Below are 19232 nucleotides of genomic sequence, written 5' to 3'. Positions count from 1 at the left end.
CCATAGTTTGAGAACCACCGGTCTTGGCAAACCACATGGCTGATCCAAACAAGGTACCTGACATCTGTACCATGACGGTCCAGGACAAGTTACAGCCCTACTCTGATGTCATTCTTTCATATTCTGCTTATAAAAACACTAAGTGTGATATTTATGTGTATCTTTCAGTGAGCAAAGGATTCTCCTCATCAACACTCCTTTACAAAATACTCTAAAGGAGCTGTGGACCATGATCCACTTCCTGTTGCCAGGAATCACCCGACCCTACGCAGACTTCCCCGTTAAGGCAGGAACAGACCAGAACCAGGACTACTGCCACAAACTGGTCATCCGCCTCCACAGGGTTGGTATTACACCTGCTAATATTAAACTGTGTGAAGTTGAAATTAAGACCCTGTTTGGCTCACATGCTGCTGTTAAATGCTCATAACTCATGAAATAGTTTGACTCTTGACTGTAGATGATCCAGCCTTTCATCCTGAGACGCTCAAAAAGGGACGTGGAGAAACAGCTGCCGAAGAAGTATGAGCACATCCTGAAGTGTCGTCTCTCCAGCAGGCAGAAGAGCCTTTATGAGGATATCCTCACTCAACCAGGGTCAGATATTTGTATTACATTAATGTTATTATTGTGACGTCAGAGTACAGTTTATTGTCGCACTTTGAGTGACGTGATGTTTTGATCACAAACTAAACCGGCTTTAAGTTGAATCCAAACAGAAAACTAAAAGTCAGGGATCTATTTCATGTGAATAGAAAATGTTTCAATTGCTGTTTGACAGTCTTCAAATGTATTTCACCAAATGCAATTAAAGCTTTATTTTGTGACTTATCTTTTTTTTTTTTTTTTTTTTTTTTTTTTTTTTAAATAAGTCTTACAAATATTTTATTGACGCCAAAGGTACCAAAACATTTCAGGTTTACTGAAGAAATCCTTACGGACTAAATCCTTTTATCATTCTCTGTGTTGACAGAAATATAAACAAAATGATCAAAGGTGTCTACTCTTTAAATGTTTGACTGTCTTTCATAAACGTGCCTTCTCTCTGGGTTTGTTCTTGTAGATCTCAGGAGGCTCTGAAGACGGGTCATTTTGTCAGTGTGCTTCAGGTTTTGATGCAGTTACAGCGAGTGTGTAACCACCCTGAGCTGGTGGTGCCAAGAGAAAACAGCAGCCCTTACTTTGGATCCTCCCTTCAATACAACATCCCATCACAGGTGCTGGGAGCTCTTCAGAAGGAATCAAGCAAGGTAAACACGAGTGCTTCATGGATGAGCAACAAGGCGTTTGCTAACCCTTTTCAACTGCTGAAACTGATAAAAATGTTTGCAACACCCTTCTTGTTTGTTGTGTTTCAGATGAAATTGATTTTTTAGTATTCTGAAATTCTTCTTTTGAACCTGTCGGCCATCAAATTTAAAATATTTTCAGCAGTGAACCATGTGTTTATGTCAAATATTTTTCTATGGTTAAAATGTGAATATTAGCAAATGACAGGAATAATCAAGCTACCTTTATCCACTTCTGCTGTTGTCTTCTATCCTCTTAGATTGCCAGCATGTCGATATTCGATCTGATCAATAACGAGAACAGACTGACTCGGTATGAGACTGAAGAGGTGGTACCCAAACTGAAAGTCACTCAGCAGCTCATCGAGGAGATCTACAGCGGTCCAGATCCAGCACCAAGACCAAAGCCATGCCCAATAAAACCCATGAGGTCAGCAAAAACAAGATAACATGATAACTTTATTCACACAGCACCTCTACTAAACAGACGTTTAAGAGACACACAAAGCAACAGAATAAGCATCAATAGTCAGAACAAACAGAGTCCACAATAATCGAAAGCAAACAGTCAGCAAGAATTTAAGTTGAAACAATAGATCTGAGAAGGTAATAAAATTAAAGTAATACAATTGAAGGAGTGAATAAAAACAGTCAACATTATACAAGCATTAATGTTTATGAGCTAATCAGACTTATAAGATGTGATTAAAATGTCAAAACGCACGATTGGAGACGTTCTAATTTGCTCTCAGTGTTTACTTCCTATTGTAACGTGGATAATGTTGCATCAGATTGTTCCAGCCTGTGCAGTACGGGACGAAGCCAGAGGGCCGACTGGCCGCTGTAACAAGTCCAGCAGGCCAGCGCCCGCCGACAAGCTCTCCTGCTACAAGCACCTCTGCTTCAACGACCAACCAAGCAGCTCAGACTAGAGGCAAGTCCCCCGTCACCTCCGCAACTACTACAGCCACTTCTCAAGGTAAGACCCCTTCAGTCAGGACAGGCTGTTTTGTGTCACACTGGGCAAAGGAGTCAAGATGGTGATGATTCATTTAAAGAACTAATTGAACCACCCATAGCCGTTTTGTTGGGTTAAAATGTGCTGAATTATAGTGATTCAGTTTTTGAAAAAACAGATAGTGCCTTGTCAAAAGACTTGATGTAAACTGTATCTATGCTTTATGTTATAACACAAGTATTTGAAGGGATTTGAACAACACATAGACACTGCGTATATATGTGTACATGTTGAAACACAGTGCTGTACGTTTAAAAGGTGAAGCGCTTGTTCAGTTTCACAAAGACGTACCGACATCTTCACTGGCAGCTTTCAAAATGTTATCATCAGTCACATAGTGAGAGAATCAGAAGCAGTTTTATCACCAAGTAGATTTACATACAAAACTTGCCTTTGGTTAGAGGCTTAAGTAACATAAAAACACTCGCACTCCATTAAACTCACATAGGTACGTTTGTTTACATTTATACTCGGAGGGCTTGCTGTGTTTCTTCTTCAAAGGTTGCATTTAATTATGGCAAGAATAAATAAGAGGCAACTACAAATCCTATCACAGTACTGTGTTTGTTGATTTGATACTGTGGACCCCTTATTGATCAAATAAATACTAAAGCTATGCAAATGTAATAGTGGAGGGTATTACATAAGAATCAGTGCACAAAGTAAACTACTAAGATGACAAGCTGCAGGAAAAAGAAACAGATTTTGTGCCACACCCACCTTATTCAATGTTAGGTCAAATATGTGTTTTTATTTTACAGGATATCAATACCATGGTTCAGATTATTATTACATCTCTAATCTTGCTTGCTTAGTCAGTCCTGAACAGCTGAATAAATGAAGGATGTTTGACGACCATGATGCTAATTAGACATAATATTGGGTCACAGCTAACATGTAGCCCCGTACCCCGTTGCCTTGTACTTCACAGCGGTCGGAACAGCCTCTCTGAGAGCCCAGACTGCCCTTCCTGTCATCAGCAGCAGCAACACTGCCGCCTCCTTTGTAGCCTCCTCTGGGAACACAGGCGTTGGGCAGCATGTGTTGGGGCCAGCGTCCGTGGCCTTGGGCCAGACTTTAACTGGCACAGTTATGGGATCATTAGCTCCCATTAACCAGCCTGGATTAACGCAGGTCCCCAGGCCCGCTCTAGCCCCCAGCCATGCAATCCAGCCAAGCTTACTGTCCCAGAGGCTGGTTCTAACATCCCAGGCCCAGGCACGGTTGCCTAGTAAGTGGCCTCCCTCCCTCTCAGAATTACCCTGCACCCTCTGGCACAACAGTATGGGCTGCTCTTCACTGAGGCCTTCACTTGGGGAACTGCTGATATGTGTTCAGTCTTTATTCCCTCAGAGTACTGGCTATGTAATTGGGCTCAATGTCAAATATCACTTGTGCAGAATTTGTTGTCACAGAAGGTGTAAGTAAAGATAACAAAACAAACAACAAAGGATCCCTTAATGTTACAGATGTAGCCATATCAGCAGCCTCTCCACAGCCCGAGCATTCTTCAGTTTCTTTCTCCAAAACCTGCATGAACACTGGCTGACTCACTTACGTTACAGCGCACAACACTACACTGTTTAACTGAGTTATTATTTCCTCCCCCTTCTTTTTAATCATTTTTCTCCCAGTTTACTAATTTTCTTTTGTCTCTTGCATCAGCCCAGCTGCAGGAAGAAATCCCAAAGCTTTGTTGTTGTTGTTTTTTCTTGCCAATGTTACGATTTCACTTTGATGTTGTGCATCACTGCAAAGCATGTGGAAGTTTCCAACCCTTTCTGCCTTCCCATGTACAGAGAAGCCTTACCAGCAAGATGTATACAAAGGAGAAATGAATGGGTTTTTTTGGGGGGGGGGGTCTTCTAAAATTGTCCAAATTTGAATGGCAGAGGTTTTTAAAGCAATCATGCGTCCAGTTGAACCCTTCCTATTGCACGAAGTGTTGCTGTGCCAAAAGTAAAAGAAAAAAACAAGATTTATTTTTTTTCATTTTCCTTTGATGTCTTTGTGTTTGGTTGCTCTGTGTATGTGTTTTAAACATACCCTTTTTTTGCCTTAGAGATGTCAGAGACGTTTAATTTTTCACGAAAATGTCATGAAAAATGATTTAAACATACTGGTACTTCTTTTGCATTGTCTTATTCAAATCCAGTCAAGTTGATTTAATGCCATATCAGAAATGAGAAAAAGATGATAAAGGTTGTTCAGACTTTTAACTTTCAGGATGCCGACTCCAAAGGGGGCCTGCTGTTGACCAGTATGTTGTTGGGACACAAGTGCTCTGCTTTACCTGTGTCATGTTTGAGGCTCTCTGTCTCACCTGAGGACTGTGGCCTCTAGCCCCCCCCCTCCCCCCTTCAGGATTAGTTTCATTTAAAAGTAAGAAGCTTCTATGGCTGTGTTGTGGAGGGCGGCTGTCTTCCTCCTCTGATTAATCCACCCTGGGTCTGCATGTGTTGTCTCTTTTCACCCTTCAACTAACTGAAGCAGAGTTTAAAAAAAAAAAAAAAAAAACTGTCACTTTTGAAATGTCCCAGAAATTCTGCGGACTTGTTACTGAAGTGTGTGCTCTTTTTTTTCCCCCTCTGAAGGCGGAGACGTGGTGAAGATTGCCCAGCTGGCCAACATGGCCGGCACCCAGAACCGTATCTCCCAGCAGGAGACTCCGGTCACTCTGCAGTTTCAGGGAAACAAGTTCACTCTGTCTCCCAGCCAGCTCCGTCAGCTCACCACCGGGCAGCCATTGCAGATCCAAGGTACCCTCGGTAATGTACATCCCATTTTCATACTCTCTGATTCTTTTCATTCTCTCTTCAGGTTCATGTGTTTACTCATTTGATTCACTATCAGGTGTGGGAAAGCTTTGAAGACTTAAATATCAGGATGCACACTATGTGAAATTCACAAATGATGTAAAGCAGTAAGAGACACTACACATTTAGAAACTACAAGTTCCTCCACCATCGCGTAAATGATACATTAGGAATCTATTAAAAAGCTGAGTAAGCTCCACTACAAAAAAAATCAGGTTTGGTTGTATTGAGTATTTTATAAAGAATTAAAAAGCACAGAAGAGTAGTTTGTGTTATTTAATGTTTAAACCAAACGGCTTGTCCTTATGAACTACTTTGTTGTATTCACATTTTCACGAGATTCCTATTGTTATGTTTTGACCAAATGAGAGCTTTTAGTCCGAGTCCAGCCACAGCTGTAGGTGAGGAGCATGATATATAAGTTTGAAAAACCAATAAAATATATTCTATTAATAATGGTGATGTCAATATTGATGAAAACAATCGTGCAGCCCCTACTTTCCATCTTGTCATGTCAACTCTCTTCATGCTCATTCATGCGTTTCTGTTCTTAAATGTCTTTTAATGGTCAAACAGCTCTCAAATGTTGTTCAAACTAACGTTAGGGTTTTGAGAAAATGCATCTGACGTTGTGTACCTAATAGTACATGTTGTTTCTTTAGGTAACATCCTGCAGATTATGTCGACTCCTGGCCAGCAGCTTATCAGGCCTCAGGGATCCATGGTGATGCAAGCAATGCCCCAAGCTGTTCCTGCAGCCAATGCCTCAGCTACACCAGGCACACCTCACCCTGTGCTGTCCACAGGCCAACAAGGTGCTCCTTTTATAGTGATGACTTACTGTGTGTCATTAACTGGATTATCTTCAGTTATTTCTAACCAGCTCCATTGTATTATAACAATGAAAAATAGATAAACTTTTTAAAATGCAATTAAATGCTTCCCTGTTTTCTTTCCGAATAGGTTTTAGAAAAATGTATCAATCAGTACAAGTCAGTAATCTATGGACATTGTTTGTTTCTGTTTTAAGCTCTGGGTGTGAATACAAATGCCACATCAGCCCCGAACAAGCTTACTACTAATGCGGGTTCTCAGGTTAGTTCTTTAAATCTCAAGCAAAATCATGATGACAATGTCTGCTTTCCATTCAAAGTCAAATGCAAAATGTCTTTTTTTCTTCCTTCAACAAAAACAACTAATTGTCTTTGTGTGTTTCATCTCCCACCACCATCATCAGGAGTCTACAGAAGAGAAGACCCAGCAGCTGAAGGAGCGTCTGAGCCGCCTGTTTCGAGCGAATGAGAGACGCTGCGGTCGCAGAGTGTTGTACGGGTCCGACCTGCTGCAGGCCTGCACTCTTAGCTCAGAGCCGGGTCACTCGGCCCTGACAGCTGGAGGCTGGAGGTGGGTGGGCATAGAGAGTTGCCTGAGGGCCAAGAGAAGCTGCATGACGAGCACCTCTACTCTGCAGTCCGCTCTGCTCTCTGTCGAGGACCGCCTGGAGGCTGCAAACAACCTCACAAAGAGGTACTTAAACACCAAATCTTCATCGTCCTGTACTGCAGATATTTATTGTAACCACCATAAAACACCCTTCTTGTCAACTCTTTGTCGGTATATGTTGCAAATTAGCTGTATAGTAAGAACTGTAAGGGTTTGGTAAAACAATCTTTATGCAATATTAAACATGTGGAACATCCACCACTAAAGCTGAAGAGATAGTTTTATTTAAATATCCATTGTGACTATCTTATGTGCACGTATTCTATTTATCAACCATTGACTACAATTGTCATCTTGTAGGCTGGTCTGTGTGGTGCCTCCAGCTGTAGCCCCGCCTCCTCAACTGTATGCAGCCAATCCACCAATTCCCTACAGGCTTGATCAGAAATCCTTTCAACACCGGTTACAAGAGGCCTCTGCACCCCTGGGTGCTGATATCCACCAATTTACAACCAGGAGTCTCATCCATTTTCCTGACTTGCAGCTGATGCAGATGGACTCAGGTTAGCATGATTACTTTTTTTTTTTTTTTATTACTTCTTATTAGCAAACCGAGAAAAAAAACATGTATGTAAAATGATTTAGCTATTTTGTATGTTTTACACATAAGAACATTACAGTACTGTAATCAGTCTGCACACATGTTCAATCACTCGTCTCACACTGGTTCTCAAGAGAGAGAGTCAGTGACCCTCCATTTCCAATAATCTCTGACACCAGACGAAGCCTTTTCTTCCAGGTCCCCCGCACTTTGCACTTATATTCGTGTTCTCAGAGTCTCTGCAGCCAGTATAAACCTTGTTAAAACAACTCAACATGCCAAGAATAACACCGTTACATGTTTTTCATTTCCAAAGGTAAACTGGAGGCCCTTGCCATTCTGCTGCAGAAGTTAAGATCCGAGAGTCGCCGTGTCCTCATCTTCACTCAGATGGTGAAGATGTTAGACATCCTGGAAGCCTTCCTCGATCACAGGCAGCTGACTTATGTGCGGGTGGATGAAAGCTTCACTCCTGATGAACGACAGGTAAAAGAAATAGCGTTTAAAGTGGTTCTGACGAAGCGTATTTATAACAAGCTTCTTAGCCAGTGTTGCAAACATCCCGGCCTCCCAGTTAATGTTTAGTTGTGAGGCTGTGAATGGACTCTATAGTTACAGTAATGGCTGCTGTTAGCGTGATGGTTGACCAGTCATGGGTGAGCAGCCTGGATGCACAGTGTGTCGGTTCCTTGTCTTTTGTCCGTATGATCTCTGACAGTTCTTCATACTCGTCATTATTTCATTGCATTTAGACAAATATGTGTTAGTTGTTGCATTTATCTTTGACATAGTTAGCTGTGTGAAAGGCTCGGTCATCCTGCAGCATGCCTCTGTGATCAGGTATATTCAGTCTTTTGACACCAGCTGTTCTCCTAATATAGAGACTCATGTTTGTGTGTTTCCCCGTCTGATAACGGGAGCGCCTAGTGTCAGTGCAGAGTTGTGTCTCTCTTCCCTCTCTGCTAGATTCTGCTCCTTTTGGGACTCTTAAGAGATGCCAACCTTTATGAAGTCTTTTTCTATTTCCATATGAACTCTTTTTGTTGGAAATGTTAAAGTCTGCCAATCTTTTAAAGGATATTATGTGATCCCTCTCTTACAGCTAAAGATGGGGTTTATGTACTGCTATGGCACAATCTACGAGTGTGCCTTGTTCTATCTCTGTGACTCAGTTTGTTCATGTGTTGGTGTTATGTCCCTGCAGGAGAACATTAAAAGGTTTAACAGGAACAGGAGGGTTTTCTGCAGTATCCTGACAAACCGCTGCTGCTCTGCTGTCGGAACTATGTTTGATGCAGACACCATCATCTTCTACGACACTGACCTCAATCCCAGCATGGACGCCCGCACACAGGAGTGGTGTGAAAAAATAGGCCGTTCTAAGGACATACACATTTACAGGTAATATTGTCAATGCAGGGAAGTCATTTTTGGATTCCCCTTCTCTATGTTTTACTTTAAGTGTCAACATTCATTTTTAAGCTTTTTATTTTTTTAAATTGGTGAAATTTGATTCTAGTGTGGTTATTTTCTGTTTGTTGCCCAGGCTGGAGAGTGGGAACTCAATTGAAGAGAAGCTGCTGAAGAACGGCACCAAGGATCTGATCAGAGAGGTGGCAGCTCAGGGTACTGACTACACCCTGGCTTTCCTCACACAAGTAAGACTTTCAGAAACTACGCACACCTTTATTTGTTGTCATTGCTTTCTGTTTTTTTTTGTTTGTTTGTTTTTTTCAAACTTTGAAGGCTATTTTTGCTTAAATTAGTCTTTTTTTTTTTCCACCTGCAGCACCAAAAGCAACAATTAGAAGAAGTTAATAAACCCATGAGATGTAGTCATTGAGTCGATGTTTTGTGTTTGCAGCGGACTATCCAGGATCTGTTCGAGGTGGAGGCAGGCTCAGGGGAGAAGGTGGAGGAGTTTGTGGTCCTTCATCAGGAACCGTCATCCTCTGAAGCCATCTCTCCCAGAGTGGCTCGGCCTTACATCCAAGCTCTGCACAGCATCACTCTGGATGCTCCAGCAGCAGCAGCAGCAGAAGAGCAGCAGCAGGTGGAGGAGGAGGCAGAAAGCAAGGGCTTAACAGAGGAGGACCAAGAGTCAGAGAGCGTAGTTAAAGGAGAGCCTGCTCACAAAGAGGAGTTGAACGCAGTCATGGAACAGGTAAGCGACATGCTTACTTTATACATGGAAGTAGAAAAGTACAAGCATAGATTGAATTTCTGTCTAATGTTTATGTCAACAGCTTACACCGATTGAAAAGTACGCACTGCATTACCTGGAATACCTCCACATCAGTGACGATGAAACTGCTCTCAAGGTAACTTTCACTCTTATAGATCTCCTTGTAAGTCATTGCTGCCCTTAGATGTTGTCTTTTCATTGTCCACATTGCTCTTTGGTGTCACTGTCCCCCCAGGAGCAGTTAGAGAGCTTTAAGAGAGGCTGGGAGCTCAAGCAGCTGCAGAAGCTGAAAGAGGAGGAGGACGAGCGGCTGATGATGGAGGGAGATGAAGACCTGTTCACCTACACCAGAGAGGACGCCTACAACATGGTGGGTGGCCAGATTCAAACTGTGAGTGGTGTGTGGATTGTATTGCACTACTGCTGACAATAAACGTCTGCTTGTGATTTAACAGGAGTATGTGTTTGATGCAGAGGACGGCCACACAGAAATCATGCCGGTAAGAGACTTGCTTCCAAACAGCAGGGAAACTGTTTGATTTGATGAGTAAGACGTACTATGAGCCCCTAAATTCACACTTTGCCCCCTTTTCATTGCAAGTGCAATGGCGTCCTAAATGACCATATTAGCTTCTCTGATCATTTGAGTTCTTATGTAGTAACACTCATTTCTTTGTATGTGTGTTCATCTTTTTTTGTAGACACAGTAAATAAACATAGAGAGACGTTTATATTATATTTATAATTTTTATAATTATATTTAAATATATTTATTATATATATTAAACATTTGTTTAGGAGATCAAATTCTTGCGGTCGGTGCTCTACTTTCAAAAATTGTCCATGAAATCTCCATAGAGTCTAACATTGTTGTTCTGGGAGAGGATTGATTTTTGTTTCGGGCAATTTTCAGGAGCCTTAAAGACATGAAGGGGCGTCACTGGAGACATCAAACTGTGTTCAGTATTTTGAGACTACTTCCTTTTTGTCTGTTGTTATAACCTGATCTTGTGTGAGATTTTATTTCCTGTGGGATTGTGTAGAGTTTGGATATTCTCTCCTCTTCCATATCAACATTTTTGGCGTTGAGACATATCAGTCACTTTTCTGGCTTTTCCCTCCCGTCACAGGTTTGGACTCCTCCCACACCTCCACAAGACGACAACGACATTTACATTGACTCTGTGATGATGCTGATGTATGACACCACCCCCATGCCAGAGTCCAAACTGCCTCCGGTCTACGTCCGCAAGGAGCACAAGAGACTCAAGATGGACCCCTCAGGTGAGAGAACTCCTCTTAGCCCGAGAGTGTGAGCCCCTCACTCTCTGTAGTCACATACTTATAAGTTGAAACGTTTTGTTCTTTTGTCCAGTAGCAGCCAGGAAGAAGAAGAAGGGCCACGGCGAGACGGTCATTCCTCCACGCTCTCTGTTCGAAAAGGCCAGCATGCTCAAAGTTCGACGCGAGGGCAAGGACCAAAAGAAGAACTTTTCCCTCAAGCAGCAAGCCCCCTTCGCCAAGCCCCTCCCCTCGCTGGTTAAACCTGCCATGGAGGCCAGCCAGGACAACCCAGAGTGGCTCATCAGTGAGGACTGGGCTCTTCTTCAGGTGCCTGCCTCTCTCACAGCTACTACGACGTCTTCACTTCCCAAGCTGAATACACCTTAAAGTTGGCATCATTTTAAAGCTGTTTTTATAGTACTTAATATCGTTGCTGTTTGTCTGACAGGCTGTGAAGCAGCTGCTGGAATTGCCCTTGAACCTGACCATCGTGTCTCCTGCACACACGCCAAACTGGGATCTTGTAAGCGATGTTGTGAACTCCTGCAGCCGCATCTACCGCTCGCCCAAACAGTGTCGCAACCGCTACGAGAATGTCATCATACCCAGAGAAGAGGGCAAGGTACCGGAGTCAGCCTTCTTTCAAAATAAGAGCTCCCTTTATTGTGCTTTATTACCTAAACTTTGTCTCCATCTCTGCTCTTCAGTTGGTGTATGAGGCTAACCCCAAGAAGAAAACCAAGAGCATATACAAGGTACCTTCACCTGGTGGTTTTTTTTGTTTGATAAATGTGTCCCGCCCTTGAATCCCTGGTCTCACCTTCCTTCTGTTTCTTATCTGATGTGTGATTTGGTTTCTGTCCTCTCTCAGTCTAAGAACAGCCGTCCTCTTAGAACGTGTCAGATCTACACACAGGACGACAACGCCACTCACATTCAGCTCTACAACAGCCGCTTTGAGCTCATGAAGATCATCGCCAGCAAAAGGAGTCCACCAATCAAACCACTGTGAGTGTTGTCTGTGATGACCACACCTCCAACTGTGTCGTCGCTCATACGAGAAAACGCCAACGTTGTTATTCACCTAAAGATTGATAGGCTAGTCAGTGTTTGTAGCGTTGATGTCTCTGAATGTGGGATTATAAATGCAGCTTTTAAAATGATGCAGGTTCAGCTGTACTCAGATTTTAAAAGTACTTTTTGAATAAAAAAAGTTCAGGTTTCAGGTTCAGTTCCGACTGCTTCTACTGTTATTATTGGACGTGCAGCAATGTGTCAGCATGAAGAGGATGTGCTCATTATTTAGACTCACGGAGAGGCTTTTTTAATGGAGTGATGATGTTAAAATCCACAGTTTGAGTCATTTCTAGCTGAGGAGTGGGAAAGTTATAAAGGTCTTATTTTCTGTTCCGAACTCTGACGTGCATCGATTTGATTTTGATCGATTACAGGCTTGGCATGAATCCATTCCAGAAGAATCCTAAACATGCCTCGGTCTTGGCAGAAAGGTGTGTTTAATATTTCCGTTTTTTTATTTTACCAACGACTGCCCATGAGCATTCAATTCATACATGTGTTTTTTTCCTTTACTTCAGTGGGATCAGCTACGACAAGCCTCTACCTCCCATTCAGGTGGCATCTCAACGTGCCGAGAGGATCGCGAAAGAGAAAAAGGTTATTTTTGACAATGAGGGTATTTAACTCGGTGCCCAAACTGTTTTTTTTCTTTTTCTTTTACTGGAGAGCAATCGGGAGCATCTGCTTTGTGTTTCAGACAAAAGAAGTTCTTGTTTTTCACTTCCCAACATCATTTGTGTTTAATTTGGTGTGTGTGTGTGCGTGTCTGCAGGCCCTCGCGGAGCAGCAAAAGGCTCAGTTGGCACAACAGCAGCAGACCGGAGCACCCCAGACTCAGGCTGCAACCGGCCAGGTTCAGGTTCCTGCTGCCGGTCAGGCTCAGGTCCCCCAGGCTGCAGCAGTGACTGGAGCCACTGCTGTTCCTAACGCAGCAGTTCTGGTTAGAATCAAAGCATTCATCCTGAACATGGTTCTTCATACACTAACAAAGCCAAGGCTCTTACTCATACTTGTTGTGATTTTCAGGCGGGAGCCATTAAAAATGCCACTGTGGGCACGACTATCCAGGCTGGTACGATGACACTCATATGGTTCATATTAAAGATCTGTACGTGTTCCAGCGTTTGATTAATTTCTCTTTGTTTATTTCAGCCACTGTAGGGGGAAATGTGATTGTGAACACAGTAGCTGGAGTTCCTCCAAGTCCCTTCCAGGCCAACAAGCGCCTGGCATCTCCAGTCATCCCAGGCACCCTCTCTGTGAGTCAGGCTCGTTATTACTGCTGCTCTGGCAGGAATCAGCCACCTACTGACTAACAGGAATTCACGATTCAAATAGCCTTTGGATGAAGCAGAGAGTACACCCACATCTCTGTGCACAGATGAGTTCTTAGTGTTTGAGCGTTTTCTCATTGTGTTGCTGTTGTTGTTGTTGTTTGTTCAGCCTGCTGGTGCAACCGGAGCCCAGGTGGTACACGCACAACAGAGGGCCGTCACAGCCGCTGCTCCCGCTCCGGCAGAAGTTGTCGCTATTGCTACAGGTCAAGGTGTTCGAGCCGTTACCCCGGTGACGGCGTCTGCGGTCGTCTCCACGACTCTGAGCCCTGGGCAGTCACAGACCCGCCCTCTGGTCACTCAGGTCACACCAGGTACTGACCTCAACAAAAGCTTTTATTCGTTCTTAAGACTGGCGCACATACTGTTGTTGTATGGATCTGATGCGTCTGCTGTTCTCCGTTCAGCCACAGGTATGCAGCTGCCACAGGGAAAGCCTCTCACTCCGGCACATCTGCAGATGCTCCGCCAGCAGCAGCTTCAGCAGCACCAACAGCAGGCTGCTTCACCACAGATCAAAGCAGTGGGTAAACCCCAGGTACCCCACCGCCACCGCCTCAAACCAACACTGACAATCAGATAGTAGCATTGTTTCTTCTTCAATCTTTTTCCTTATTCTTACGCAGATGTGTGTTCCGGTTGATCAAGAACTAAACCAATGTTCTAACAACAAAAAGTTGTTGTTTGGATTGAATCCAAACACATTATATCCATACATAGCAAAGGACTGATTCACATTTGCTCCAGCTTTTTTTGCTGTAGTAATTAATTTATAGAAATATTCTTTTAGCAACACATCAAACGTTTTGACAGAAACATTATTTGGCCAATTGAGACCTTCCTTTCACAGTTCCTGGCCAATAAAAGCCAATGAGAGTCGGAGTTAGAAGGAGATACCGATGACATTTCTTGTAACCAATTAAATTCTAAAGAGGTGGATATGCTGGGGTGATTCATTCATGCACAAACTCAGGACATTAATTAGGAGTACTTGATGTTTTCTGTGATGCTTTAAATGTATTTATAAGATTTCTTTGGAGAAAACAGACACATCTCTGTTAAATTAGACATGCAGCACCCCCAAAACAGAAACAAAATCACCCTTGTGTCATTAGCCGTGTTCGACTGAGGCTCTGTCCAAGAACACTTTAAAGATCGTTCCAAAGGGAGACCCCCCCCCCCCCCCCTAAATACAACCCTCCCCATTTATGAGTTAAAGAAAGTTTGACCTCTTATCTGGGTGTGATCTTTAGTTATACAAAGTGAACAAAAACTTCCGGTTACCTCATGAAACAATACTATCAAACAATCAGAGTAATGGGCTGTGTAAACGCTCGCCTCTTCTTTGACTGCTGATCTGTGTTTGCAGGAGTTGTTGAAGATGCACAAGCATAAGCTGCAGCTGCAGCAGCAGCAGCAGGTGGCTGCAGCAGTGGCAGCAGCAGCAGCTCAGGGCCAACAGGCTGCAGGATCTCAGCAGGTTGCTCAGGTACAGCCTGCACAGGCCGCACAGGCCAATCCCCCGCTGACGGCTGTGGCAGCGCCCAGACCTGGAGCGGTGCTGACCGGCGCCACGGTGGCCAGCCTGCAGGTGGCCAGACTGGTAAGACTGAGCAGATAATGGTTTGCTCATCTATAGATAGAAGGTCCGTCCTTCGTTCTTCATGTCACTTCTTCTGGGTGTGTTTGCATTCATACGGCCTGTGCTCGCGTCCACAGACTCGAGTACCCACTCAGGGTCAGATTCAGGCCCAGGCAGGACAGACCGCCCAGGTGACCCTCACCAAGCCTCCTGTGGTCTCTGTGCCAGCTGTGGTCTCATCAGCTGGAGTCACAACGCTGCCCGTCACTGTCGCTGGCATCAGTGTGGCTATCAGCCAGGCCCAGAAAACAGGTGAACAAACTCCTCCTGCAGACCTTTCTTCTCTGTGTCTCCATGTCTTTAAATAACATTCATCCTTTACTTTATTTATGAATGGGGTTTCTTTGCTTCTGTATGTTTTAAAAGTGTTGGATAGATACTCACTGCTGCGACCTCTCACTTTTTTTTTTCCCTTCACATCCATGTGGCTTTCACAAATCATCTGATGAAGTCATTCTTAAATGATCTGATGAATCATCTGTATTTTAATCACATGCCCGTTCTGTCTCAAAAAAATGAAAATAATTCAACACTGAGCCAGAAACAAACACAGCTAAATTGGTTTTGTTTTGGCCTGCATGGTTTGTGTTGTTTATCCTCCTGTGATATGCCGTCGTTACAACATCTGTGCATTTTTTTTCCACCCTTGCAAATGTGTGAAGGTCTAATTAGTGGCTCTTTCTCTGTCTCTTTAGGTGGACCGGTGCTGACGCCGTCCTTCCCCCAGATGCAGGTCCAGCAGCTGCTTCATATGAAGAAGCAGCAGCAGGCGGCAGCAGTTCAGGCAGCAGCTGCAGCTCAGCAGAAGGCAGGGCAGCCGCAGCAAGGACAGGCCACTGTGCAACAAAAGGTACACAAGCAGAGAGACTGAGAGAGTTAAAGCCACAGCTCAGGATGTGTTGCTGCTTACTGCTTGTGCTCAGGGTTGTTCATTTGGTAGGGTTCTTTTCGAAAGATAAAGTGTGCTGAGAGATTTTATTAACTGTAGTTTTTTTTTAAAATTCCTCTTAGATCGGCACCCAGCAGGTGACAGTGCAGGCAGCCCAGCCAGCTCAGCAGCAGCAGAAAGTGACCTACGCTGCCACCACCCAACTCCAACCTGGAATCAAGACCCAGTTCTTCACTACATCCATCGCTCAGGCTCAGAAACCCACCGGAGCCCAACAAATCCAGGTACGACAGCAGTGGCAGTCTGGAAATCAATATTACACATTAATCAATCGTGTTATCCCATACTCCTTGTTATCATATGTATAAAGATCCTTCATTAATCTACCATGAGCACAGCATTAAGCAACGTTACAGCAGCAAGGAAAAACTCCCTTGAAGAGGCAGAACGTCCATCTACTGTGCTGGGTTGTGACAGGACAGAGGGAGAGAGAAAGAGAGGAGGGACAATGCCAGTTATTAGTGTGTGTGTGTGTAGTGTCACATAAACGTTGTGTGTTGACATGACAATCTCTCGTGTATTCCTCTCATCAGGTGGCGAAGCTCCCACAAATCGTGCAGCAGCAAACCACTGTGGCAAATCTCCAACAGATCGTGTCTTCTCCTCAGCAGGTAGGACTTCAGTGTTTCTCCTGAAGGTCTGTGTCGCTGAGCTCTTGAATGGGAGGTCGAGGTCAGGTCTCTATCGCAGACTTTCACCTCTTTAAGAGCCCTGTATCCTCGTGCGTTTACACCCCAAGTTTAGAAATAATACTGCAGTCTTTGGGACACAAGACGGGAAGGAGGACTCAGAAATTCACTTTCAGTTCACCTTTTTTTATAAATGATCTCTTTATGTTCCATCGTTTATCTTTTTATACGTTGTCCTAATGTAATGTCTTTATCTGAGCTAAATCAAGGACGCATAATGTACCAAAGAAATGTTTTCAATTTCAGGTATATATTATGATTCAACCACGACCTTCTGTGTTCATTATACATGCATGACAGAGTGGTTTAAAGGATTGTGTTCCTCTTCAGATCCAGGCCCAGCCTCAGACCGTGACTCTGACCCAGGCGGCCACGTCCGCTCCTGCTCAGGTTCAGATGATCTCCGCTGGAACAGCAACAGCCCAGGTGGTCCAGCAGAAGATCATCCAGCAGCAGGTGGTAACTGCTGCCACGTCCCCTCAGATCCAGACTCCTCCTCCACACAGCCCCGCCCAGCAGCCCGCAGTCACCTCTGCTGTCGAGTCTCCAGCGCAGCAGCCAGCTCAGACCCAACAGCCCACCAAGGGTCCGGCTCGCCAGGGTGGCATCCGGGCCAAAGCTCCCGCCAAGCCCAGCGGGGGGAGCAGCTAATGAAGCGGCTCGAGCGATTGTTTCCTGCAGTACAGATGTGACGGCACCGACGACGTGCTGGCGTCTTTTCTTACGGATCCTGTCACATTGTTCATCCACAGCAAACCTTTACCTCACACACTGCAGCCGTCTCTAATCTGATTATTACTGTGTTCAACATGACACACACCATTTCAGTGGTTGTTTCTAAACGTTCGACTCAATCTCAGCACTCCTGTAACTCTGGTGGGATCCGTAAGTTTGCATTACAGTCGACATTGTTACTTCTCTTTATTTGTTTAATGTGATGTGGAATGTTTGAAGATACCACAACTGAAAATTGTCCCCTTATAGATCAAGCAACATTGACTTCTACGTGACAAACATCATTGGACTCACCAGATATCTGAGGCTGAGGCTCATGGGTAATCTTGCAGCTGTCCGTTAGAATAAGTGTATCCATAATTAGTCCCTTTTATGTCTATTCCCCCTTGTTGTCTATAGATACTGAATGGAGAGTAATGCACGTTCCTTTAGTCCTTTGTTTTTTTATTACAGCAAATACACTGTATACATGTACTTTAGTATTTTGTGTTTCTCATAAATTGTCTTTTTTTATTGATGTCAAGGAAAAAAAAATGTAAATATCAATGAAAAACATTTGTACTTGTAAAGTAGTCGTGTTTTCATTGGGTTTTTTCAGCCTAATTGTAATAAAGTGTTTTGTTTTTATACACAAATTCATCTTTTTTCCTTTCATTAAATCCGATGTAAGTACTTAAAAAATCTTGTGAATTCTTCAGACACATTTCCTGATTTGAAATGTTTTATCCTTGTAGTATTTGCAGCCTGAACAGTGACCGTTGGACTTTAATAGATCTAAATGTTTTCTTGTCCTGAATGAATGTCTTTTCCTTTTTTCCTCATATTAATTACCAAAAGTCATCGAGGCGGGCAGGATCTGGATCGGTAGGTTTCATAAACACAAAAGTGCCTAATGAAGCGAAGATGTGAGTCACAGGACTGTCCTGCCTCCTCAGTTCATGTTTTTGTTTGGTGTGCTGTTGGTCTTGCAGTTTCGACATTTTGCCTCTAGACAGTCTGAGGATAGCTTTTAACGACTAAAGCCTCTCTCAGCACTGGCTGCTTGGCCCGACTGGCTGCTGATTCCTGCAAATACTCTACTCAAAGGAATTAAAGGGCACTTATTCTTTTAATCACCAAGTAGTGCAACAAGAAAAACTGCATTGTTGTGGTTGTAGTTAATGACACAGAACATTTAGCAATCCCATTCAACAAATGAAACGTGACTGAATGTCTAGATATTGAACTTTTGTGGAGGCCCAGGTGCTGCTTGATGTAGTCCTATTAGCTAATGATATAAGATAATGCTTTATTGATCCCCAGTAGAGGTTTTCAAATGTTGCAGCAATAAGAAGACAAAATGAAAATGCATATGAGAGCAAACAAAATAAGAACAGATAGGGAATAAAATAACATTTTAGTTAAGCTCAGACCTTTACTGTCCCTGGAAGGGAAGCTTGTTTTACAGCAGTGCACAAAAACAACGGAACAACCTGATGGAATACAAAAATGTCATTGTTGCAATTCAACCAAATCACTAAAAACTACACATGACATAAAGACATGTCAAGTAAGTGGACAGTTATCAGATAAAGTGGCAGTTTAACTTAATGTAGTGTGAATGAAATGATTCAGGGAGTCAATGACGGGTGAGCGTGATGAGAGTCCTGTGTGACAGCCACTGTGATGAAGACAGACTGCACTTCTGTCTGAAGCATTCAGTTTTGCTCCTTTGGGCGATGAGAGGTTTGATGATAGGAGCTGCACATCTGTGATTTTGCCCATCATTCTCTTCTCAGCCACTGTCTCCAAATTTTCCAGTTCCCAGCCAACCACGAAGCGTGCCTTCCTCACCAGTGTGTGTAGCCTGAGCCTATATGCTCATATGAACAGAATTGTGGTGTTTTAAAAATGTCACTGTATAGTCAAAAATAATAGCCTCAAAGATAGTCAATCTAAACTATAAGAATTAAATATATCCTCAAAGAGCTTTACAGAGAGTTAGAGGTGTTAATGTGCAATGCAGTGTTGACAAAATACACTTTATGTTTACACATTTAACTTTGCACAATCACAAATTTAATCACTAAGTTTTTTTCTAATACACCAAATTTAAAACAAAATGCTTTCCAACTTGCTGCAAGAAGTGGATGCATTTCTCTATTTGTCCACGGGGAGGCGCTGTTTAATC

The 19232-nt window shown here is 43.4% G+C and overlaps 1 protein-coding gene across 5 annotated transcripts in view; it reads left to right on the top strand.

The window, feature by feature from the left end:
• ep400 (E1A binding protein p400) overlaps positions 1–17697 on the top strand; it is a 29238-nt gene extending 11541 nt beyond the window's left edge. For 2 of the 5 annotated variants that reach the window (XM_079349405.1, XM_079349402.1), the window contains exons 18-52: positions 169–343; positions 461–597; positions 1064–1250; positions 1550–1719; positions 2081–2268; positions 4902–5075; positions 5786–5938; positions 6154–6218; positions 6361–6650; positions 6927–7129; positions 7484–7653; positions 8372–8568; positions 8714–8825; positions 9032–9331; positions 9414–9488; positions 9588–9722; positions 9808–9852; positions 10483–10636; positions 10728–10963; positions 11085–11258; positions 11344–11391; positions 11508–11644; positions 12088–12144; positions 12232–12310; positions 12486–12653; positions 12740–12785; positions 12866–12972; positions 13157–13361; positions 13455–13585; positions 14417–14650; positions 14767–14941; positions 15385–15539; positions 15701–15862; positions 16172–16249; positions 16658–17697. In XM_079349405.1, coding sequence (XP_079205531.1) covers positions 169–343; positions 461–597; positions 1064–1250; positions 1550–1719; positions 2081–2268; positions 4902–5075; positions 5786–5938; positions 6154–6218; positions 6361–6650; positions 6927–7129; positions 7484–7653; positions 8372–8568; positions 8714–8825; positions 9032–9331; positions 9414–9488; positions 9588–9722; positions 9808–9852; positions 10483–10636; positions 10728–10963; positions 11085–11258; positions 11344–11391; positions 11508–11644; positions 12088–12144; positions 12232–12310; positions 12486–12653; positions 12740–12785; positions 12866–12972; positions 13157–13361; positions 13455–13585; positions 14417–14650; positions 14767–14941; positions 15385–15539; positions 15701–15862; positions 16172–16249; positions 16658–16978 — 5443 coding nt within the window. In that variant the 3' untranslated portion in view covers positions 16979–17697. The remainder of the gene's footprint in view (positions 1–168; positions 344–460; positions 598–1063; positions 1251–1549; positions 1720–2080; positions 2269–4901; positions 5076–5785; positions 5939–6153; positions 6219–6360; positions 6651–6926; positions 7130–7483; positions 7654–8371; positions 8569–8713; positions 8826–9031; positions 9332–9413; positions 9489–9587; positions 9723–9807; positions 9853–10482; positions 10637–10727; positions 10964–11084; positions 11259–11343; positions 11392–11507; positions 11645–12087; positions 12145–12231; positions 12311–12485; positions 12654–12739; positions 12786–12865; positions 12973–13156; positions 13362–13454; positions 13586–14416; positions 14651–14766; positions 14942–15384; positions 15540–15700; positions 15863–16171; positions 16250–16657) is intronic. The other 3 variants (XM_079349406.1, XM_079349404.1, XM_079349403.1) reach the window with 3 other exon arrangements.
• The last annotated feature ends 1535 nt before the right edge of the window (positions 17698–19232 follow it).

This window comes from Symphodus melops (assembly GCF_947650265.1).
Source record: "Symphodus melops genome assembly, chromosome: 1".
Lineage (NCBI taxonomy): Eukaryota > Metazoa > Chordata > Actinopteri > Labriformes > Labridae > Symphodus > Symphodus melops.
The sequence above is the reverse complement of the archived record's forward strand: the minus strand, read 5'-3'. Positions and strand labels throughout refer to the sequence as shown.